Source organism: Rhamphochromis sp. 'chilingali', assembly GCF_963969265.1.
Source record: "Rhamphochromis sp. 'chilingali' genome assembly, chromosome: 12".
Lineage (NCBI taxonomy): Eukaryota > Metazoa > Chordata > Actinopteri > Cichliformes > Cichlidae > Rhamphochromis > Rhamphochromis sp. 'chilingali'.
Genome location: NC_137939.1, coordinates 32262275 through 32287605, shown reverse-complemented (window position 1 = coordinate 32287605; position 25331 = coordinate 32262275). Strand labels below are relative to the sequence as shown.

Genomic DNA, 25331 nt, shown 5'->3' with positions numbered 1-25331 from the left:
GATTTAAACTCATTCTCCAATGAAATGAAGGTGGGCTTCCATCTCTGCTGGGAGGATGTTTTGGCATCCGCAGAGAGTTCAGGCCCCAGGTATATAACGGCTAAGCAGTAATGTTTTCTCCTCAGTCAAAACAAAACTGATGATGTCACTCGTCATACAGTATGCTTGCTGCCACCCTCAGTACATTCTCCACTCCTCTGTCTTTTATGTCCCTCCCCACCCTCTTTCTTTCATTCTATTTTACATAAACTCTTATTCTTACACAATTTTCATCTTCGACTGAGAAATGGCTGTTGGGTGATGAGAAAGAGGGAAAAGAGCACAATAACTTTATGTCTATTTGAGTTTCTATCATCATGTTGCCATAGCTACAGCTGCTATATAGATTGGTGTCCATACGAGCCTGGTTACTGTTTAACCTCCCCACCCACATTTGCCCAGATTAGGAAAATCAATAAGATAACAGCAGCAACACCGGCCTTACCTTGCACCAACAACACCCTTCTCGCACTACAGCACCCTGCGCCAGACTTCCACATTTTACACCTTATGGTGAGGGGAGAAAATAGTGGATTTAAAACATATGCTCGGGAGGAAGGAGAGGACGACATGGTCAAAGTAAACTCACAAGTCAGTTCAAGTATGGAACTTCCATTTGGTGAGTACACACTTTTGCTTTTATCCGTGTGGCCGACTAGTTTAAAAAGAGGCTAAGCATGGCAGCTGCTTGCCTCTTTTTGCTTCTTATTCAGTGTTTTTGTGCAACAGCTGCTTGGCTCCAGAGCTCTGCTGGATCACAAGGGATTCAGGGTGCAAATATCACCACCATACATGTCTGTCTTTTTCACACGGCTGTAATCCAGGAGGTGTGTCAGAGATATGGAGGTCGTTAAAAAAAGGCCATGGGAGCTGGGCCTGATGGAGATGATGGTTCAGAGATATTGAGATGTAAGAGCTGTAAGAGTACAGTGAGTGTGACAGGGCTCACAGGCTGATTTGAAATGATTTAAGCTTGCTCTGTTTGACAAGCTGTGCTCATGGACTGGATATTTTTTACGGAGTTCTGAAAACATTCTTTCTGTAGAGTTACACTATCCATAAAAAGACTGACATTTTAACCTCACTATGACACTGTGACAAGCCTCTGCATTATTTTATGGCTACAATATAAGGTGCTGTGCAAACACAAAACAGCAGAAGGACACATCGCTGCTACAGGCACACAAACCGCCCCTTTGTCATAACTGTTTTGAACCATCTCAAGAGAGGCCTTACTCGGCATCATACCAGCTGTCTGATGCAGCAGTTGGTGGGAGTTTAGTTTTTGCTTCTGTGGTCATTCATTAAATAATTTGCATGTCACACCAGGGATGCAAATCCATTTAAACAAAGCTCTGGCCAAATGAGAAATGAAAATATCCGTCCAATGTTTTAAGTCTGCCTTTGCTCGTTTATTCCTTCCCTCCTTGCATTTCTTCTCGTGCCACTATGCCAATTCGCTATATGTAGGCTATTTTTTCAGCAAAAGGAACAGCTACACAGAAAAGGTGAATTGTACAAAGGAAGGAGGTGATATTTTCATACATTTCAGTCCTAGTGACCACTGAAGTGAAAGTCAGTTCAGATAGTGAAAATAACTTCTCATATATGTGTCCAGCAGTATTTCAAGGTTGTCGCTGCCAGGCTTGCTTCTAGGACTTTGTAGCTGGCAAGCAAACCCCCTATGGGCTAGCTAACTGGGAATATACTAACACTAATCTCTCTAATGAACACCCCATGCTTCTCTAAATTTTCTCTGCATTGGCCGGTTTACATCCAGCTCCATTTACTTTTCCATTTCAGTTAAGAGTGAAGCGACAGGGATAAGATTTCCAGGCTGCTATTTTAGTTGCTGACAGGACAATATTTTTATTTAATTATATTTACAATTCATGTTTTGTGAGGGGTTTTTGTTACGGCATAAATCTCTAGATGATTTCATTTCATTATGACACAGTACATGCAGCATAAAGAGAAACTGTATAGAACAATGAGCATCATGATTTTGTTCAGTTATACAGTTTTGTTTGATGTGTTATTTTGTCAGTTAGAATTACAGTCACAGGTGATCATCATGCGTGACACACAGAAAGAAAGCTGTGCATTTTGTTTTCAGTGGTTGTAGCGCACAAAGCCATGAGAATTTAAATCTACTGAGAAGTTAAGCAGGCTCACAGTCGTGTCCACAGCAAATGAATCCTGTTTCAGTAAAATCTGACCTTGATCTTGAGCACAGTTGAAGACACATTAGGAGACCATAATATGGAAGTTCCACTGACATCCTGAAGGCTTTACACATCAGATGTGTAAAATTTGTTAGAATATTTTGTGCTTTAAAAATAGTTTTTGGATTCACCCATTCTTAATGTGCAAATTCACACCGACCGCGTAATTTCACTGGATGAATTTGCAGCATTTATTTTTCTTTAGCTTTCTGAAATGATTCATCCGCCTCCTCAGATGTGGTCCCAACTCTGCCAACAAGAGTTCAAACTGCCCCCCTGACATCCTGACATATGTATGAAAGCAGTTGTGATACAGCTTTAACTCCTGGTTCAAAGTATGAAATTCTCCCTGCTGCTGCTTTTTTCGGAGACTTGAATGAACCTAGCATCTTTGTTTCCTCCTTCTCCGGGTTTAGAAACAACAGGACCGCTTAATATCAACTTCTTTGTCCTCACATTTTCCTCAACAACACAGTGCATTCGGTGTATGTGTGTGTTAGATGACAAGTTCAGAATCCGAAAATTCAGATTTTCATGCTGTTTTTTGAATCGTGCCCAGTAATAACCTAATAACATAATACTGCAGTTAACTGTGTTATCCTGTTAAATTTATACTGTTTATTAATGTTACAGACAGACAAGACCACATTAACATTACCATTTTATTATAGCCACCAGTTGCTACCTGCAGGTAGCTGCTAATACTTAAATGGCTCATGTTTATGCGGACAGTGGCAAGGTCAACACTTCAGATAACTGTTTAATACTTGTTGTTAAAACAGGAGACTTACTGACCTCCCAACAGTCGTAATAACGACCAAGGCATCAGTCTTTAAGATGCTTCATCGTGTTTGTAGTGCTACTGTTCATGTGTCCAGCTTCTAGTAAGGGGGGAAAGGTTGTGCACCTTTACTTAGTAAAGGTGTGTGTCATCTGGAGCAGGTGAAGACGGCAGTGCTGGTATCAATGCTGTTGCAAATGCAAACTGAATGTGAATTTGCTGCCTAAATACTCACCAAATGTACATTAAACCCCAAGTTTTATTCAAAAAAAGTAAAATAAGAAGAAAAATACAGCACAGAGATCTTATATTTTACTTAGTTAAAATTTATGAATGTGCTTATTCTAAAGTTTCCACCAAGTCTCTAGTGACTAAGCAGCACAGACAGGCTGGGGAGGGGCTGAATTACTAAGAAATACAGTTTTAGTTTTCATATGATTTGTTGACAAAAGCAAAACTATGAAAAGTGATTCTTTAAGCTACACCCTATCGAGTCAATGCAGACTATAATCTTGGTTGCTAATTTACAGAACTAGCAAACATTAAAAGCAGAAAACCTTTTCTTTTCTTTTCTTTTCTTTTTTTTCTTTTCTTTTTGTTTGGAGTACTGACTTCTAATGAATACAATAGTAAGCTTTTCTTGGAGGACTTGTTTACAGTATATGCTTGACAAATCTTCCAAAACCAGGACATTTATGTTATAAATACATTCTTTGGCAGTTGCGTAGTTTAAGCTTCTTTTTGGCCTAGCTCAGGTTAAACTATGCTTCTTTGTCCAAGCAAGCTACAAACCTCTGCTCATGTTACTTCTATTGCAAAACCGTATAATTCCACATCCTGAAAATAGTCTGCTTCCTACTGAGATTTTATCAAGATGATAAAATATATTATGATAAATTATGTATTTTTTTAGCAGGTTTCTCACTCCTTCACACTCAGCTGTGGGCACAAGCTGACAAACCTTCTTAGCAAGGTGACTTATAGCTCATAGAACACACATAGTTTGTGTCAGACACATGGGATTAATTGCTTAACGGTCGCAGCCTGGACAAACTCCCAAGCCCTGCAGAGGGGCAGAGACACTTGGTGAATGCAAACATGACAACAGCCATTGAACAGACCCTCAGCAGATATCTGTTTGCCTAAAAAGCTGAAAGACTTGACAGCAGGGCACATTCTACATTAGACACATCAAGCTATGCACACAAAATATTTTTCAAGGCACTCTTTTTTTTTGTCATCGTACTGGCATGTAGATGAGGATTTCTCATGATAATGGCATCTTTAAAAAAAAAAAATAGTACTTCTAAACACTGACACATTGCAATGCAAAGGTTTAACCTTCTCATAACTTCTGCATGAACCATAAACAAAGTAATGCTTACAAAGTTCAAATTTATACAATTATCAATTATTATCATTACAAATTAAATAATGAAACTTTCTGTTACAGGCAGAGGTTGTTACTGATAGGTCGCTAAAGAAGTAATTTTGTCAAAAAATGTGTCACATTTTTCAAATGTTGGTGGCAGAACAGCCACTTTCGTTGCTTCAGTCATGCATTTAATGTTTCAGGTGAAGCAATGTCATAAAGTCTAGGTTATAAACAAGTCAAGTTCATTTACAGCTTTGTTGCAGCTCTGGATTGGATTATAAATATCATTGTAGATGGAGTTAGTATGGACAGGGAAATGACATTTTTTTGTTGCTTTTGGTGTTTATTGATGTGGCCGTTGCTTTGGCAACTTCAAGATAATGTTTCTAGGTCAAAAATGAACTTTTCTATGAAAAGTTTTAATACTGCAATGTGCAGCAGAGTTTGTAATTGTTCAATCTCTTGCAGTAAAATTAAAAAAATTAGTACACTGAGGAGATGTCCTCCTAACAAAACAGGCTACTGGTAATTAACACTGCTGCCTCCTGGTTCAGCAACTGGCTGTGGCCTGTTTGAAGTTCAATTATTCTCTCTGTACCTGCATGGATTTCACCTGGGTCCTCTGGCTGCGTTAGCCTACTTCTAAAAGTGAAAGCAATCAGTGAGCTGGTGGAAAAGCAGCTACTGAAGAGTTAAATCTATATAATCCTATATAATTTAACTATGTCTAGAGCTAAAGAGCAAAGCTAAAATGAAGGAAACACTTAAAAAAAGAGCAAATACAGAAACAGATGCATTTACTGGTCAGTATTTATTTCAAAGTGAAAGTATTGTTTGAAGCAATCATTTTAACAGTTTATACATGTACAGCTAATGTACACTCTCAAAACACTAGAAGATTAGTATTGTCTTGTACTGTAGCCACATTCATATTAACAGTTACATCAAGTTACATCATATTGTTACAAACTGTTTTTCAAGTTCAAACTGTGTTACAATTTCTCTAGCTGATGGTCTCGCACATATTAACAAGAACCAGCCACTATTTAGATTATTGTCACATAAAAAAAAATATGAATACCCAAAAACAAGAAATAGTTTATAGTATGTCCAGAAATATGGTCAAAATAAGTGACCAAACCTGAACATTTGGCCCACGGTGACTTGCCTAGGGGAAAAAAATCATTAACTTGTTTGCCTGGCCACCCCTATAAAAACTCTCTGGCTCCACCTCTGTCCATTTTTATTTACATCTAGGCCTTCTCACTTGCAAATGTAGGGCTTTTACAGATACTCACACACTCTTAAAAATCAAAAATCATGCCCACTTTGCCCATGTGGTAAGACTGTCTGGAGGAATCAAACTAAATTACATAAATTGAAGTGCTCTTGGTCAAATCAAGACATGTGTCACTTTGACTTTAATGTTCCTCACAGCTTCAGTCAGACATAACCAAGAAATAAGCTGCACATTTGCATATTATGTAATAAGTGCAAGATTTAACAGCACAGGAAGACTTATGAGGTCTGAGTCAGATTATGACTCAAATGACAGATAAAATCACTCAGCTATTATTGAGTTATTGTGGGCTTTCTCCATAAGGAGCCATAGTGTGATGAAATGAAAAGTCCTTTTTAGCAAGGCTTATCTAATGTCCACTTTTGCCACCATGAAATATTTGTTTTCTTTTCCATTCCTTTTATCACTTTGATAAATCAGTTACCTCATTTTATAACTTTGTGTTGATCTTTCCCTTTAGCTAGCTTGTAAGGGTTTTTCCTTATGCTGGGACATGACCCTTTGTATGGTGAAATAATATAAATAGCAGAAGCTTGCATTATGTTAAAGTTACATTAGTGGGTGAAGGAACCACTCAGCTAATGAAATGAAACTTAATCTGTGCTGACATCAAATGTGACATTTAACAAATCTCAGTGTGCCTCTTGGGTATTTAACAGAGGCAGAAAGCCCAATTAGCAACCTGTTTGGAGAGCAGGTATTACACACTGTTCTCTTGACACTAATAATCCGAGTGTTCAAGTCTCCAATCAAATCTCATTGTGACAGGCATTAGGGGATTATCCCCATGTGCCTTGGGCCCTTACAGTCGGCCTGGTGGCCCCAGCAAACAACACTATCCAGTAGCTGCTTTTCCTCCCAGCCTGCCTCAGCCTGGCCGGGCCTGGGAGAGGCGACGAGGCTCATGGGCCTTCACACAGCTGGTCGGCGCACTGTCAGAGCTCAGCTTTCCCAGGGATGTATGGCCAGGATGGAATCCTCCACTTTACCAACCCGGGTAAAGGTAAAAGACACATAAACTTAGTTGTAGTTTTTTTTCTTCTTGCTGTGTGTGTGTTAAAATCTTTGAGGTAAAGCCCCTGGAAGATTGAAGACAGTACTGTGAAAATGAACACAATATTCTGTTGTATATTCTGTTGTTGCTCGAGGCTTTCAAAAGAAACATGTTGCAAAGCTGCTTTGACAAAAAAAGGGTATTTTAATTCCTACCAGAGCTGCTTCTTTGAACATGTGTTACAATAAGTTGACTCTATCATGAATATTTTGGACGTTTCAGAGCTTCAACAGTTTGTGCATTAAACAACTACTGTAGTAAGAACCTGGTTAACAGAGAAGTGGATTGAGTGTTGATTTGCTGAATGTCCACAAGATGGCAGTGATAAGCAATGATTTCATATTACCTGACACTGATGAAAGCAACAGCACTGACACAAACACTGGACTATAAGTAGAGGGCCTAGTGATGAAAAGAAGCAAACCATGCTTAACCACCAACTGGACTTCCTTCCAGTTTAACCTCAATTGAGAATTTTTCATTTAATTCTACATATGACTTCTTCTCTTCTCAATTTCAGATGGGAATACTGTACTTTCCACTTGACTGCATTTCACATAGTTTAGCAGATTCATTTAGCAAAATACCCGATGAGGTTACATTGTTTCCATATTTTATGCTGCTTTCCCTCTACTCCACTACACTTTCTACGACACTACATTTATTTGCTAGTTGCAGTTATAGTTTACTTAGTCAGATTATCAAAAAGAAAACATGTAATGTATTATTATAGAATAAACTATGCTGATACTTATTCCTGTGCACTTCATACAGTACTTTCACTTATAACAAGGTGAGTGCACTGTGCTATATTGTGACGCCTTGTTAAAAAGTAATTCTCCAGTGTACCATTCTAACAAACTGTTACCAAGTAATCCTCTACTGCACCATAGTAGCAATTTGTTACAAAGTATTTCTCCACCGTAGAGTGGCTACTTTTACTGAAATTAAAAAGCGGAGAATTTTCTCAAACATAACGAGAGTGGAGTATTGTTTCACTTGGTGAGGGTACTGTTACTCACCAAGTACTTTGCTCACCACCCCTGACAGACCTGTTAAGGTGCTGCATAAAATGAGAACATCAGGTCACCTCAGTGACAGGCAGAAGGACTAAAATGAGAACATGAGTGAGAAAAATGAGCTCACTGAGTTAATTCACTTAACAATAAAAAAAATATTTGATGTTACAGATGCTGTGATGATAACGTCTTGCTAAATAAAGACAACACTCTGTGTGTATTGTGTTCATTACAATTCAAGTTAAGATGCTGGACAAAAAGCACTCTTGACTTAACGTTGACAGGGCAGCGTTGAATACTTCACGTCTTGTTATTCGAGCTGTCTAGGTTAAATGTCTATTGATTTGCTGCTCACTGAAGGACCTATAGAGAATTAGAGAGATAAAGGTGCTCCGAGCAGAGCTGCTGACAGAGTGGATTGGAAAAGCAGTCAAAATGAATCTTCAGCAAAACAGGGTTAATTATTACAGACCCTTATCACATGCTGTGATTGATTTACGTAGTGCATAGGTCTTCATGTTTATTGATGTAATTGTTTACTTATTTAGTGCACAGGGGCTACTTGAGGTTTTCAGTCTGACTGAAGTATAAACATGTTTTTGTGAATTTGTTTTTCTGTAAAGTGTGTCGCTTTCAGTTTTATATTTATGAAAGACGTACCGAAAGGTTGAATGGCCTAATAAATCTTTGAGATAAAGAAATACTGGTGGCCCAAGTTAATATCTGTAAAGAAATACACCTTAGTAAAGTGCCTTTAAACAGAAATACAGTGTGGTCTGCTAAGTGGGTAGAAGTCACAAAGAGAAACTGGAAAAGGGTGTTGTAATATAATTTTCCATCAGCCTATCTAATTTATTAGCTAAATCTTTAACCTCTTATAATATCATGACACAACTAATAGACGCTCTTGGTTTATCATTACATGAGCGCAAACAGTAATCATGAGGGCGATTTGACAACTTGCCTGCTCTTTCACTGAAAAGATTTTATTTCAGCCGCAGTGAAAATCATCTTCAGAAAGCTAATTTAAAAGTAAACTGAGAGTGGTTGTAAACATTAAATGATAAAACTTTGAAATCGTTTTAATTAACATGAAGACGGCTCTTTGAGGATTTCTTTGGCAATCCGATTTGTCATTTTAGCACAAAACTTTAAAAACTGTGTAAATAAAGGTGACAAACTGGCTTTTAATGAGTAAGGCTTCGTGGGCCTCTGAGATTGCATTATCTTCTCTGTGTAAGTAGAATGCTAATATTTGACAGGAAAAATAAGATATTTATATGAGCTTTGTCAAAGTAATTTCCACTACAGAGGCGGGAGTAACGCATAACACAATTTTACTGAATAAACATGCTCACATAAAACCATCAGAAAATGATGCAAGACAGTAATTCAATCTTCTTAAATGATAAATCTGCATTATTATAGGAACAGAATATTCCACTAGCCCAGAAAATATGATATTCCCCCACTCAACCACACGGGCTTGCATAAGCTGTGTTATTTGCAGATAGCTATCTGTTGACAAGGTCTTTGCCATGACACTCTACTCACCTATCTCCTCCATCTACTGCAGCAGGCTTTTTCTGCCGGCCTTAAATCTGCTGCAGCCAGCACATTGTTTCCTTCTGTTTTCCTCTTATCAACATCAACACATTCCTGGTTATGCCTTGCTTTTCCACTAAGGTGAAGCTCTCTTTGAAAGAAGCAAAATAAGTCCCCGGAGAGTTTATATTCCACATCTTATTAACTCTTCCAGGCCACCACGTTCGTCTTTTTTCCTCCCAGCTGCTGGTTTCTGCATTTTGATTTTATTATGCTGCTTCCCTGCCGCCTGCCTTTGAGATCGGACTTGGGGAAATGAAATGTAGTCATTGAGGAGAAGGTACAAATAGGCAGTGGTTACAAATGGAGTTTGGTCAGTGGTCGGAGATTCCTATTCAGAAGATAGACAGGACTTTGTTCACAAACTGGAGTTTGAAATTTCAAAGGGGAGAATCACACATGTATTACATCAGGTCTCAGCGATCCTTTGACTTTTAGCCTCGGGGCAAGAGTTTGGGTGACTGATTATAAGACAGCTCAGTCTAGCCCATCACATTTTAACATGGCAGCCTCCCACTTCATTTAAAAGTCAAATGGCCATTGCCAGCTGAGCTGCAGCTTTTATCAAAATTCAGTTTTGGCTTAAGACTCTATTTATATTCTGTTCACTACATTAAAAAAAGAAAAAATTCCTTACTTATTTCACTTTATTTCATTATATTTTGTTATAAATAGCACTCAAACAATCCCTGCATTTGACTACTTTAAAAAACAAAGCAAGACAATCATCCTTTAACGGCATTTAATACAACCAGAGAAAAAGCTGCTACAAGACAAATAAATTTAAAAAAATCATTAATTGTATGCATATTCTGCCCCCATGGAGCTGAATCACACACTATTGACTTGCTGATAAGCTTAAGCTGTCACATGTAAATGTGATTACTGTTGATGAATGACTGTTTTGAGTGGTTTTGTTAACTGCTGCATCACAATTGCCAAGTAAATCTGGTCCCCGCACATCAACACAACTCCAGTACTAAAGTACCAATAGAAACAAATGACAACAGTGGTGTGTTATTGTAACTGTCATTGTAGCCATGTCTGGTCAGGATTTAATACACATGACAGCTACATACTGAACCCAACTAGTAATGTTTAACTTTTTTATGGTTTTAAAATTTCCTATATTTAAAGAGGCAATAACATGGTAATAAAAACCTAATCAAAATCACATGTATAATCCGAGTTATAGGCTTGTTGTCTTGGGAACCTGGTTGTGTAACAGCCTTAAGAATGAGATTTGTTGCCACGATTAAAAAAAAGAGTCTTCAAATATGTTAGCATCTCTACATAGAAAGGTACAATGTTAGCATGCTAACTCAATCACTGACTGCTTCATGAGGTGTTTGGCAGTTCTATTGCTTGCCATTTCATGTGAACATTATTGGAAAATGGAGTTCAGCAATTTGGAAAATAACTAGTAAAGTTATCATGTTATCACTGACTACACATCTTGCATTCTTGATTATATTTTAAATAGAAGTCACTGATTGTATTTTTGGGGGGTTCGAATTGTCATAAAGATTTTTTTTGAGTATTACAGCACCACAAGCATTATGACCTGACCCTGGGCTTTAAAGTTCTGGCACTTACCTGATAGTAGTTGTTTTGTATGCAGTACACATGCACACAAGTTTCCATTGCGGCTTATCTATGCTCTAACATTGAGAAAAGAAAAAGAAAGTGAAAATTAAGCATACAATAAGTATTCAATGGCTTGCACAACCACCTTTAGCAGCAATAACTTAAAGTAATAATTTTCTGTATAACTATAATATTTATAACTGCAGAAGTGTAGAAGAATTGTGGCTCACCCTTTTTATAATGTTGCTTCATTGCTCTGTGCAGGAACTGGTTCACACTGCTCTCCTAAAGTCCTACCATAACATTTCAGTTAGGGTAAAGTCAGGATGGCAATACCTTGATTTCTTCTGTTTACAACAGGTGTACCTGCAATTACTGTCTTTATGCACAGGAGACCTCTAATTTGAATACTTTGGTATGCACAAGAATTCGTAGTAGGCTCAGTGTCTGCAAGGTGCCCAAATTCTGTGGCTCCAAATCAAATCATTACTACTACACCACTGTGTTTGACAGCTAGTATGAAATGTTTGTGATGATATGATGTGTTTTCACCAAATGTGTGTTCAGATGCAGCGTTGCATTTTTCCTGCACAAGTACGGCTTAGAAACAAGCCACACTTGTTCAACATTTCCCTAACTGTACTGTCATGAACTGAGGCCTGCAGAGTCTGCGATGCTCTTGGTTTTTTGTAATTTCTCAGAACACTACACAATCTGACCTTGGTGGTTTTGCTCCTATTTATAAAGGATCATATGAGTGCTCTGGAGAGGAAATGTAGCCAGTTTTAGTACAACAGTTGCTGTCCGAGTTAAGTGACCTAGATTATTTGCAATAATCCTACAGGTCAGGTCAGTGCAATATTTTACTGTAAACAGCCAACAGTATGTATTTTGAATGCTCAGTGTAATAAAACAGCAATAAAACACACAATAACACATCTTCTTTTAACACGTGTGTTTTTATCACTTAAAAACATACAACAAAGTCAGAAGAATGTTCCCAAACTACGGAAACATGACCATCTGAGAAGCATGTGAATGCACAGTTTCTTTACTGCATCACCATGCTAACTATAACAAAATATACAAACCAAAAAAAAGAAAGAAGAAAAAACACTGAAAAATAATACAAGTGAAAAACGTCAAATAGTTACCTAAAAGATGTGTATTTATTCAAGTTCATGGAAACAATGAATTGTCATGCTGTATGACTTCATACTTCACTACATTAGCCTATAAATTGAGCCCCTTTTCCCACGTACACATATATCTTGGTAAATATAGGTTTTCTATGTATATTGCCATTTTGAACCAGAAATGTAAGCTTTTGAAAAACTTTGTCCAGGTTTAAGATTTTCAGAAACTCATCATTGCATCTTCATTTCCTTGTTTACAGTCAGGCTGTTTACCATCGAATCATTTATTTTTGCAAACATTTCTATACAGTTAGGGTTATACCGCCACCTGTTGCTGTGTTTGACATTGTTTTTGTGTTTTCATTTAGATGGACAAAGAAAAAAAGAAAGTGAAATTTATTATTATTTTCTAAATTAATAAAAAAAAATAACTAAACATTATTTTCAGGGACACGAAAACAAGAACAGGAAATTTGTGTCCAGGAACACTGACACACTGAGCTGTTTTATCACAGCTATATAACATTTTCTTACCACCAGTATTAATGAATAATGAATGATTTACTTCTTAGCATTAGACTGAATGACTGTATGAGCAATATGAAATAAAATTAGTAACACATTAGCATAGCTACTGGAGCTGTTTTAACTACACGCGTTAGCTGCTTCTCCTTATATTGCCGTCTTTATGCTACACTAAACAAGCTAAACTGACATTTACAGTCATATTAAACTATACCTTTAGAAAAATGTTGCCTAAGATGAGTTGTAGTCTTTAATTAATTAATTTAAATATAGTGGCTACATTAGAATTTGGCATCAGCAAGAATGTGAGCTGCCCAGAGAGCCTGCACGTGTCAGTCCAGTTTGAGGAAATGTACAGTATGTTAACCCCCCCCCACACACACACACACACACACACACACAAATCACAGATAAGTCACGGAAGAATTTCAGCCTGCCCTTTCTAACATATCAAAACAGTTTGTGGGTTTATGATTAAGAAAGCTATAACCATGCAGATTATATTTTATAGTCCCATATATGACTGTTCCTTGAGGAGTTCACAGAAATTTAAGATAGCAGCAATGATACAAGTACTTTAATGATAGGGGGAGATAAGATTTGCTGCAGTGACTCATTCAAAGCTCCACACTGATTCTCCAATCATCAGTTCTTCCCTCTCCCCCCGCTCGCTGACTGCTTTGAAATAATCAGCACACTTCTTGAGCAAATATGGGCATTGCAGAAGAGCAGCATGGATCGAACATGAAGCAATGTTGTAATGGATGACCTCTGCACACACAAGTGAAACAACATGCTCCAGTCTGATACAGAACAATCACCTGTGCACACTGTAGGAGTGTGCACAAAGCTGCTAATCATTTTTTGATAATTGGTCTACGTTAATTGCATTGTTTATAGTGTCTAATTACCATGAAAGCTTAACTGTAAATGAATCTGTGACCTTTCCTGACATTCAGAAAAACAGTAGTTTAATCAGAACTTGATTGCTTCCATTTTCCTTTCTGATTGGCTCTTAGTAAGAGGGGTTTTTATCAATCATTAAGCAAATCATCTCTCAGTCACACACAGAAGCCTACAGGCATGGATGTTTGCCTGCATGAAGAAAAATAATTTTATGAGCCCACCGTATAATTTGAGTACATGACAAACAACTTCACCTACATGGGGTTTAGTGCTTTTGAGGTCCGTCTGAACCTGAGATCGTTGACCTATTGCTATGTACTAGGTACTTTTTCTGCAAATACAAGGCTCTTGTTTGCTGTGTGACATGCAGGATGAGCCTGCTTTCTGCTTTGCGCAAACACAAAAGTTATTTATGTAAACAATCAGATTCTGGGCATGAAAATCATTCACTGAGTGCACGTGTGCCTAATGACCAATGCTGCATTATTTTCAGTTTAAAAGTGGCACATTTACCTTCACATGTAATTTAAAGTGTAGCTACATTCAATGAAAACTGTTAAATTATACAGTAAATATTTTTGTATATGAGGCTTAAATAAAATACTCATGAACAGTTTTTAAATTACCATCAACTTCTACTCATCTGGTCTTTACACTGTACAGGGAAACCATGAGATTTACTACACTTAGTGTTTAATGTATTTGCCCCCTTCTTGATTTCTTAGGTTTTGTATATATGTCACGCTCAAATGTTTCAGATCGTTAAACTAATGTTAATCTTAGATCAAAAATAGCCTGACTAAATACAAAATGCAGTTTTAAGATGATGATTTCCTTTATTAAGATCCATGCAATGGAATTGTGTTTGGTTAACTTTTTGTTTGTTTTTGTTTGAAATGCTCTGGTGTTTCTTCGTGAAGCACTTTGTCTCGAAAGGTGCTATATAAATAAAGTAGGATATAAAGTGAAGCTGCCAGAGTAATGACAGTGCACAGCTGCAGAGGAGAGTTAAATAAATGTTACTTACTTACTACTTACAGTGGGGCAAAAAAGTATTTAGTCAGCCACCGATTGTGCAAGTTCCCCCACCTAAAATGATGACAGAGGTCAGTAATTTGCACCAGAGGTACACTTCAACTGTGAGAGACAGAATGTGAAAAAAAAATCCATGAATTCACATGGTAGGATTTGTAAAGAATTTATTCGTAAATTAGGGTGGAAAATAAGTATTTGGTCACCTCAAACAAGGAAAATCTCTGGCTCTCACAGACCTGTAACGTCTTCTGTAAGAAGCTTTTCTGTCCCCCACTCGTTACCTGTATGAATGGCACCTGTTTGAACTCATCATCTGTATAAAAGACACCTGTCCACAGCCTCAAACAGTCAGACTCCAAACTCCGCCATGGCCAAGACCAAAGAGCTTTCGAAGGACACCAGGAAAAGTATTGTAGACCTGCACCAGACTGGGAAGAGTGAATCTACAATAGGCAAGCAGCTTGGTGTGAAAAAATCAACTGTGGGAGCAATCATCAGAAAATGGAAGACATACAAGACCACTGATAATCTCCCTGGATCTGGGGCTCCACGCAAGATCTCATCCCGTGGGGTCAAAATGATCATGAGAATGGTGAGCAAAGATCCCAGAACCACACGGGGGGACCTGGTGAATGACCTGCAGAGAGCTGGGACCAAAGTAACAAAGGTCACCATCAGTAACACACTACAACGGCAGGGAATCACATCCCGCAGTGCCAGACGTGTTCCGCTGCTGAAGCCAGTGCATGTCCAGGCCCGTCTGAAGTTTGCCAGAGAGCACATGGATGATACAGCAGAGGATTGGGAGAATGTCATGTGGTCAGATGAAACCAAAGTAGAACTTTTTGGTATAAACTCGTCGTGTTTGGAGGAAGAAGAATACTGAGTTGCATCCCAAGAACACCATACCTACTGTGAAGCATGGGGGTGGAAACATCATGCTATGGGGCTGTTTTTCTGCCAAGGGGACAGGACGACTGATCCGTGTTAAGGACAGAATGAATGGGGCCATGTATCGTGAGATTTTGAGCCAAAACCTCCTTCCATCAGTGAGAACTTTGAAGATGAAATGAGGCTGGGTCTTCCAACATGACAATGATCCAAAACACACCGCCCGGGCAACAAAGGAGTGGCTCCATAAGAAGCATTTGAAAGTCCTGGAGTGGCCTAGCCAGTCTCCAGACCTCAACCCCATAGAAAATCTGTGGCGGGAGTTGAAAGTCCGTGTTGCTCGGCGACAGCCCCAAAACATCACTGCTCTCGAGAAGATCTGCATGGAGGAATGGGCCAAAATACCAGCTACTGTGTGTGCAAACCTGGTATAGACCTATAGTAAACGTTTAACCTCTGTTATTGCCAACAAAGGTTATGTTACAAAGTATTGAGTTGTATTTTTGTTATTGACCAAATACTTATTTTCCACCCTAATTTACGAATAAATTCTTTACAAATCCTACCATGTGGATTCATGGATTTTTTTTTATTTTATTTTTTTCACATTCTGTCTCTCACAGTTGAAGTGTACCTCTGGTGCAAATTACTGACCTCTGTCATCATTTTAGGTGGGGGAACTTGCACAATCGGTGGCTGACTAAATACTTTTTTGCCCCACTGTATATCCACACATTCCTCCACATCACTGTGGAGGAATTTTGGACCATTCTTTTTTTGCAGAATTGTTGTAATTCAGCCACATTGGAGGGTGAACGGTAGAGTGTTTCAGATCATTGTCCTGCTGCATAACTCAAGCATGCATGACCTTTCAGGTTTTCTGGTAGAAAGCAGAAAGTATGGTTCCGTCAGTTACAACAAGTCGTCCAGGTTCTTAAGCAGCCCCGACCATCACATCGTTGGTATGATGTTCTTTTATGAAAGTGTTAGTTTTACGCCTGATGTAACAGGATTCAAACTTTCCAGATCAGTCCAGATTCTCCCAAAAGTCTTGTGGTTCATCAAGATGTTTTTTGCCAAATGTGAGACGAGCCTTTGTGTTCCTTTTGGTCAGCAGCAGTTTTCTGCTTGAAGCTCTCCCATTGATGCCATTTCTGCCTGGTCTCTTATTGTTGTCTTATTGTTGAATCATGAATCCCGACCCTAACATGGATAAGTGAATCCTGCAGGTTTTTGGGTTCTTTTGTGACCTCCTGGATGAGTCGTTGATGCTTTTCTTGGTAGGCCGGCCACTCCCGGGAAGGTTCATCACTGTTCCAAGTTTTTTCCCTTTGTGGATAAAGGTTCTCACTATGGTTCACTGGAGTCCCAGAGCCTTAGAAATGGCTTCGTAATACTTCTTCTATATTTATGGACCAAAAAAGAGAAATTATCTAGTAAACAGCAGTTCTGATTTAGGATACTTTGTAAAATGTAAAAAAAAGAAAAATTCAATGATTTTCAAATGATTTAACTTATAACTTAAAAAACTGAACAAAATGAATATATCAAATGTTGAAACCTGACAAAAAAACAAAGCTTGCACTAGGCATAATTAATGCTACTTATCATCACCTCTTTTAATAACTGTAAATAGAAAACAACTGAGGAGATTAAATGCTTTACTTTTTTAAATGAACTCCTTAACAGGTTCCTCTGTGTTAGTTTTTGCTTCATAATACATATGTGGACTGCTGACTGGATAGTTTAGCATGGACTCTTTTACTGGGGAGACATGCTGCTGTAATGTGTGCAGACTGTGCTTTGGCATTGTATTGCTGTCATGAATAAGGCCTTTTCCTGTAAGAGACAACTGGATAGGAGCAAAAGTTGGTGGCTTGGATGAAAGATTTTAATCTAGGCATCAAGCTGGCCTCTCTACTCTGTAACTCAGGTTTTGATTGAACTATTTTCCATCCTCGGGGGCAGAGGGGGCCAGATGTTTGATTAACTCTGGTCACTGTTTACCTTTAAAAATCTCAGTTTCAGAATTGCGTATGTTTGTGCATTTCTAAAAGATTCACTCTGTCTGCTCATGCTTTTTTTTTATACCCACTTATGTTACCCACAACTAATAAATCTGTAACCTTGTAAACTGTAAAACAAGCCGGTGTCACTTCACTGCATTTTATTGCATATTTTGTGGCATTAAATGTAAAATTTCTGTAAAGAATGATTAATTGACCCACCATTACTCTTTTTATTTTTCTAAAAGGCTTCTTTAGGCTCCTCTGAGTCATCTAAGCTGTCTCTCAGAGGAGCAGCCGCCTTTACAACAAGCTTGGAGCTTTTGAAAAAGCCTCACGTGAACCTTGCACAAACAATGACGGCTTTTACATAAAGGCATCATTTGTGCTTTTCCCCGCTAATTATGGCAGAATTAACTCAGATTTCCGAGCAATGTAATACACATGGAAGTATGTTTTTAATATAGTGGTTAATTTTATTTGATTGTGGTTATCTTGTGGTGGTAAAAGTATTTTTCCTCTACTTTTTATCTCATTAAAGTACAGTGCAATTATTCAAGGTCAAGGTAATCAAGCTGGCTCTAAAGTTAAACTGCTTTATAAGCAGTTAGGCGATATAATGATTTATCCTCTGTTTAAAATAATAATTAATAACTTCCGTAATATATTGATGTGCAAACTATGTCTGTTGTCATGGAGTGATTCCTGAATAAGCCTCAGTTAATATTAAATATCAAAAACAAAACCAGAGGAATGTTTCGATATTTTTTATTCTATCTGTGCAGAGGAGCATCTGTGAGGATCGGTTGGAAGCTTTGGACCTGGAGTCATACAAGCTTTCTGAATATTTAAGCAACAAAAGGCAGCCTCTGAGTGTTTTAGCTGACCTGCAGAGGGGAGACAAGGGGGGCTGCTGAGCTAAAAGGCAAGAAAAAAGTTGTAATGTTTTTCCACAGTGGAGCAGAAATGTAAAGTAGCATCAAACAGAAGTGCTTTCAAAATTTGTAAAATTTCATAAAAATTGGAATTAGTTACTTTCCGCCTAATTCCAGGTCTTTTTGCAGGCACTTTCGTTTGTACCAATATCCAAGCTTTAATTGGTGTGCATGTGATATGGGCATGCAAGGAAAGTGTCAGCTATAAAATGAAAAGTTCAAAATGGTGTCAAATGATGTAGTAGGAGTGAACTGACATAGCTCAGGTTGAGGAAATGTTTATCCATTACTGACATGCAGCGATGGCAGATATCAAAGCTGTGCTATCTCTTAAAAAAAAAACAACCCTGTGATTCACCAGTGAACACTCTGGTTAACCATCAACCGGACTGACACTCCACCTCTTCTCTGGTTAGTGGTATGAGGGAAGGAAGAGAAGGACACCAGCTCTGCTGTCAGTCACTGTTCACCTCTCTAACACCAGTAGGTCCATATACCACTCAACTGGGCCAAGGAGCTGTCCTGTCACTGGGCGGAGCTAGACCCAGAAAGAAGGAGGGGGGTTTGCTGAGGTGTGTGGGGGTGTGAGAAAGGAAGGTGGAGAAGGAGGGGGGCACTCTACTTTCTTGGACAAGTCTTTCTGTCCCACAGTCAAGTAGTTGAGAATTTGTTGGCCTAAAGAACTAGCAGACATGGACATGGCAGACTACAGCGAAGCTCTGGACCCAGCCTATACCACGCTAGAGTTCGAAAACATGCAAGTGCTCCCCTTGGGTGCAGGTGAGTGTCATATAAGCAGCGCTGCCTTTGAACTTTGAAACTTTTACTGATTTAAAACTTTGGTCGGGAGAGGAGAGCGCGAGTTCTGGCGTGAAGTGATAAAAGGGGTCATTTGTCCATCTGCTCCTGCTCGTAGAGAGATGATCCTGTTCAGTGGTCTTCTTTTATCACCTTGGGTGTGATAAAACATTAAGAGATTTTGTTTTACGAGACTGATGTATTCTCAGTGCACTTGGGTCATTTGGCCCAACCAATTTTAACCTGTTCCAGCTTGTACAGGGATGTGGTGTCAGACTGATTACAGGGGATTGATCTTCATTCAGTGATGAAGCAGTAGCTTTAGTATCATGATCACCCTTCTCTTGTTACAAACGGTCTGTTCCCACAGAGTCTAAACTGAGGAGAATGGATGTCGTTTTTGGATATGCGCTTACAGTGACACCAACCTATTTGTATATGCAGTCTCCCATGACATCTGGCTCTGATCCTGATTCTAAAATTTCCAAAGAAGCAAAAAAAAAGAAAGCCTAATGGGGACCTATCCAAGCACAAAACTTTTTTTTTTAAATAATTTACACAATTATATTCTGTCATTGAACAAATATGTAAAAGTGACTCTCCAAGAACCAGCCTACCACTTTTATATATTGTACATTTCTTTAGCATGTGTCATGGCAAACTCTATGATAATCAGCTTTGTTCTGGTGACTGTGAGAGTGGCTTACACAAAAACTGTCTCCATCGATTGCCTTTCATAGGTAATCAAACCTACATCAATTGAGCTCTGTTGACGCTATCTGAGCTACTCAGGCTGCTAACAGATCCCTGCAGTTCTCTGGAGGGCTGCTTTTGATCAGCTGTCAGTGGAGCTGATGAGTGTCTTCACTTCGGTCTTTCACGCCTAGAATTAAACCAACCTGGCAGTTCAAGTTTGCTGTCTGGCATATGATTAGAAATAAAGTCATATTAAAAAAAAATAAAAAGACGCTTCTTCGAGTTTCAGGTCATCTTGTTCCGGTGATTTAAAGCTAATCACCTAAAAGCCTGTTGGCCTGATGAGCCTTTTTTTCCCCTTTCTCTCTCTCTCATGTCAGACTCCTCACCAGCTGAAAGCACTAACATGAACGCCGCGAGCCACCTGGCTGCAGGCAGTTTGTGTGCCATATGTGGAGACAGAGCTACAGGTAAACACTATGGTGCCTCCAGCTGTGATGGCTGCAAGGGCTTCTTCAGACGCAGCGTCCGGAAAAACCACATGTATTCATGCAGGTGAGTGAAGCTCTTCAACTAAAAAATACTGCTACTGTTTGTGTGACAATGAAAAAGCAATGGACATCTAGCCAATGCAATTAATTCTCAGTTATGTGCCACTGTGTAGACAAGCAAAGATTGCAATCTTCTGATTACAGTCTTGTGATTAAATGTTGATGGATGCAATCATTACATATATATGTATATATTCTTCATGCTTAAGCTACTTGAAAAAGAAAGCATCTGGAATTTTTACTTCATCTATTTCAATTTGTATCCAATTGCTTCACTTTGTATTGATTCCTTCATTAAGTTTCCTTTTTAAATCCGTGATAGCACAAACAAACTTAATCCACTCACTTTTACAGGTTTAACAGACAATGCATTGTGGACAAAGACAAGAGAAATCAATGCAGGTATTGCCGACTGAAGAAGTGCTTCAGAGCTGGCATGAAGAAAGAAGGTAGATGACTTTTATCTCTTCACTAAACCAGTCAAAAAAGTCAATCTATGTGAATTTTTTAGTGTTAAAACAATAGAATCTATTGCCTCTCAAAACAAAAGAGAATTTAATCAGCAAATCACTACCAGAGCTTGAGCTGTCTCCACTAAATTGATATGACTTGTCTAAATGTGTTGCAACACCCAGGAGGGGACTACTTTGTTAATGTTCACTCCACGGAGTGCTTAAGTCTCTGACCAGCTTATGCTGAGCAAACATTTCCAAGCAATAACAGCCATATACTGATAAACATGACAACCTTGGAAGACATATTTTTCTTTCAAATCACTCTGTGTTCCGTGTTTGTGCAACAAAGGAAATGAGAAAATTCAACACTTTTCTTGCATTTACAAAAATATAACTGCATGAAAGTTCCACTTTTATCTTTTGCTTTGCAAATGCAACCTACATCTTGCTGCCACATTATAAATCTGTGAATGTTCTTTTTTTTTAGCTGTACAGAACGAACGAGACAGAATCAGCACCAGGAGATCCAGCTATGAAGACAGCAGTTTACCATCCATCAACGCACTCATCCAGGCAGACGTACTGTCAAGACAGGTAAGGTGGCCGTACATCATGTTTGGGGCTCATATCTACTGTAACTGTAACAAGACCTCAAATGACTTCATAAATGCATTTTCCTGTGTAGATCACATCCCCTGCTCCTATACTCAATGGTGACATACGGACTAAAAAGATCGCCACCATCACAGATGTGTGTGAGTCTATGAAACAGCAGCTGTTGGTCTTAGTGGAGTGGGCCAAGTACATCCCAGCCTTCTGTGACCTGCCCTTGGATGACCAGGTGAGACCCATACACAGACAGAGTGCACACAGTGATATAGACACTCTAGTCATTCATCAACCAGTATACTCAAAACCATAACGAGGGTTGAGGGACACGTGGCTGTGGGACTGTCACTGACTATGTTCTTCCTTAATCAAATAACACTGCAGTAAAAAAAAAAGAAAAAAGAAAAGAGGAGAAAATAGTTTTCCAGTCTCTAAGGATGACGGGGTTTTTCATCACTCTCTCTTAAAATTTTCAACCAGAATGGTTAATGTGTTTTAATCCTCAGTTGGAACATGATGAGCTGGTTTTAATGTCACACTGCTTCTTGAAAAAAAACAAACTGCAGAATCATTAACAGTGTGATCACCGAGCCTTAGTAACTGATTTGCTGATGCAGTGAGATGGCCTTCTTTGCCAATTTTAGTTCAACCAGTGAGATTCATGCAAGGGGAGTTTAAAAAACCCCAGACAGAACTTTATAATATAAACACGTATAACATAAAGGAGTTATTATTTCATAGCAAACTGTCTTTTAATTCACTTTCATTGCAGGTGGCATTGCTTCGAGCTCATGCAGGAGAACATCTCCTTCTCGGTGCTGCAAAGAGGTCCATGCTTTACAAAGACATCCTCTTATTAGGTAAAACTGACACACAAGGCAGTGTGATACTGCACTCATATTGCATATAATCATGCTCTTTCCCTATTCCAATGGTGCGTTTTCAATGTGTTTCTCCTGCAGGAAATGACCACATCATTCCCAGAAACTGCCCAGAGTTGGAGGTGGGCAGAGTAGCAGTGAGAATCCTGGATGAGCTGGTGCTTCCTTTCCAAGAGCTTCAGATAGATGACAATGAATATGCCTGCTTAAAAGCCATAGTTTTCTTTGACCCAGGTATTAGTGCTGACAAACATTTCAGATTCTTGGGCTTCTTTCCAAGCCATTAACTTGAGTGAAAACTTGAAAAACTCAGCTAGACCACATTATATACAGATGTTGGTCATCAAAACATTTCTCTTTGCTAACATTTGCCCATAGATGCTAAAGGTCTGAGTGACCCTGGAAAGATCAAGCGGATGCGATACCAGGTCCAGGTGAGCCTGGAGGACTACATCAACGACAGGCAATATGACTCTCGAGGCCGTTTTGGAGAGCTTCTCCTGCTCCTGCCGACACTACAGAGCATCACTTGGCAAATGATTGAACAGATCCAGTTTGTGAAACTCTTCGGCATGGCCAAGATTGACAATCTGCTTCAAGAAATGCTTCTTGGAGGTGAGAAATGGTTGTCAGTACAGATAGGTTTAGCAAAATTTACTATAGCATGAATTCTGAAACAGTAGGCATTGCATTAAGTGGACAGAACTGCATCAAACCACTATTCAGTAATAAATTATGATTAACTGACAATTGTTGGGGTTTTTCTTCCAGGTTCTGCTAATGAAGCACCACATGCACCTCACTCTCTGCATCCTCACCTGGTTCAGGAGCACCTCAGCACCAATGTTATAGTGACCAGCAATATGCCAACGCCAATCCATAATGGTCAAATCTGTAAGCACAAAATACATTAATGCATTGCTACATTTAAGATTTGGTGTCTGTAATTAGCTTAAAACTGTCAGGGTTTTTTATTGCTACATATGGTAAAAACTTCAAGTCTAATGAAGGTGATCACAATCATTAATCAGTTGTATTTTAATGAAGAGAGCCCATCAAATTTTCCTCACGCAGCTCCATGTGCAGCCAAGTCAGGTAGCTGGAAGACCAAATAAGCTTGGTAAAATAATCCCCTAAATTGTTCACAGAAACTAATCTGGCTTATTTTGTAAAAGAAAACTTCTGTTATTCTTTCTGAGCATATTTAATGCTCTGACAAATTTCACAAAAGTGCTTATTCCTTATTGGAATCTTGTGTTACCCCCGCGTCACACTGTAAGATAATAAATATTCACCTGCTTGTGCTGTAGTTTCTCCACATTAGTAACTGCTCTCTCTGTTCTACTTTTCAGCCACTCCTGAAACCCCAATTCCATCTCCACCCGCTGCCTCCAGCTCAGAACATTATAAAATGGTTCAGGGGGTCATAGCCACTGTTCCCAAGCAGCCAACCTCCATCCCTCAACCAACTATTACAAAACAGGAGGCCATTTAACAACCCCTTAAATCTTTATTCCTTCAGTTTTTTTTTCTAATTAAACCAGGGTCTTTACATGTATGTTTATACACAATCAGCATTGAAGCTGTTAACTTGACTGGAACCCTAAAGTAGCTGAATACTGTATATGTATCTATAATAAAAATCTGCAGGTGTGGTCTTTACAGATTGATAGCCTGAGTTTTCAGGCATCACTTTGTACATGTATGCAGCTGCAGCTGAGCTTCATGGTTCAGTGAAGGCCAGATAAAACCATAAGCATTGTGATCTTCTAGGCTTACTGCCTTTCTGTAAGACTGACACTTAGAAGTACACTGCTGTATATATTATAGCTCATTATTGGGTAACTTCAATTCCATTGTGTCCTATGCATGTCCTCAGTGTGTGCAGTAAGGCTTATGTTAGAAATGGCAAAGTAATCATGTCAGTATTTCATGAATGTTACAACAGGCCTTACACTGTCATATATTTAGTGTTTAACTTTTTATTTTTTTATTTTATGTTTCTTAACAATAAAATGAACTCAGAAAAAAAGCTAAATATAATTCCTCTAAAGAGTTCAGCTTTTCCTTCGAGTTGCTCTCAAATATTTTGTGGCAAAACTAAAATATATGGGGTTTGTTTTATACACTGGGATATGCATATTTACAGGAGTGAAATTTCAAGTTTTAAAATTTACTCCAGTATAACCAAGTTTGGCAGGCTGTATACACAGAGACTTTTAAAAAGTCACAGGCAGACATGCTAAAGAAGTTTCCCAATAATATGTTGTGCTCGGTTTTAAAAGTATATTGTATGTTGTTTGTTTTGTTTTTTTGTTTGTTTTGTTTTGTTTAGTACTTTGTCATGGTTTAACTGATGGAATAAATTGTGCCTTTTAACCTGTACTGCCTTACAAAACCAGGTAATGTTTTGCCTTACAATGTGAAGTTGAGTTAATAAATCTTACGGTTTATTTTTACATTGCTTTTTCTGCTACGTATTTATACTACGGTCACAAGAGAAGTGGCCACCAATGAATTCACTGCATTTGCATTACACATTCTTTCAAAGGTAAATGGTGGAAAAAAAAAAATTAGGTCCAACGTGGCAGTGCTTTTTGGTCCCTGATAGACTACTGCAACTTCAGGCTGATAAGCTGCCATAAAATCATTACAGATAGCGCTGACTCCAGATAGAGAGATGCAGATATATTTGTGCACTGCATCTAGAAAACAATGAATGCTGTGTGTGCTATTGTTAAGCTCATTTTACTTTTTGCAATGGAAACAAAGCATTACATTCAAAACAAGTACAAAAATAGAAGTATCTAGAGGAGGATTACTTTTAATATTACTGCCCATAATGAGAGCATCAACAGGACCATTGGTGAGACATAACTATTGAGATTTCTAGGAAACAAAATTGTACTTTCTGGAGATTGT

At 38.5% G+C, this 25331-nt stretch overlaps 2 protein-coding genes across 3 annotated transcripts in view; one reads left to right on the top strand and one right to left on the bottom strand.

The window, feature by feature from the left end:
- Window positions 1–9657, bottom strand: part of fitm2 (fat storage inducing transmembrane protein 2) — a 30167-nt gene extending 20510 nt beyond the window's left edge. Inside the window, exon 1 of the mRNA XM_080898042.1 lies at window positions 9348–9657. The gene's annotated coding sequence lies outside the window, so the exon portion shown is untranslated. The remainder of the gene's footprint in view (window positions 1–9347) is intronic.
- hnf4a (hepatocyte nuclear factor 4, alpha) lies at window positions 504–24848 on the top strand. Of its 2 annotated transcripts, none has more exons than XM_080898027.1 (10): window positions 504–658; window positions 20294–20468; window positions 20819–20913; window positions 21407–21513; window positions 21605–21760; window positions 22301–22388; window positions 22491–22643; window positions 22788–23024; window positions 23181–23303; window positions 23762–24848. In XM_080898027.1, the coding sequence occupies exons 1-10, from the start codon at window positions 550–552 to the stop codon at window positions 23902–23904; spliced, it is 1386 nt and encodes a 461-aa protein (XP_080754153.1). In that variant the 5' UTR covers window positions 504–549; the 3' UTR covers window positions 23905–24848. The 2 variants fall into 2 exon arrangements, with proteins under 2 accessions (XP_080754153.1, XP_080754154.1); XM_080898028.1 differs by lacking the exon at window positions 504–658 and adding an exon at window positions 18870–19199.
- The last annotated feature ends 483 nt before the right edge of the window (window positions 24849–25331 follow it).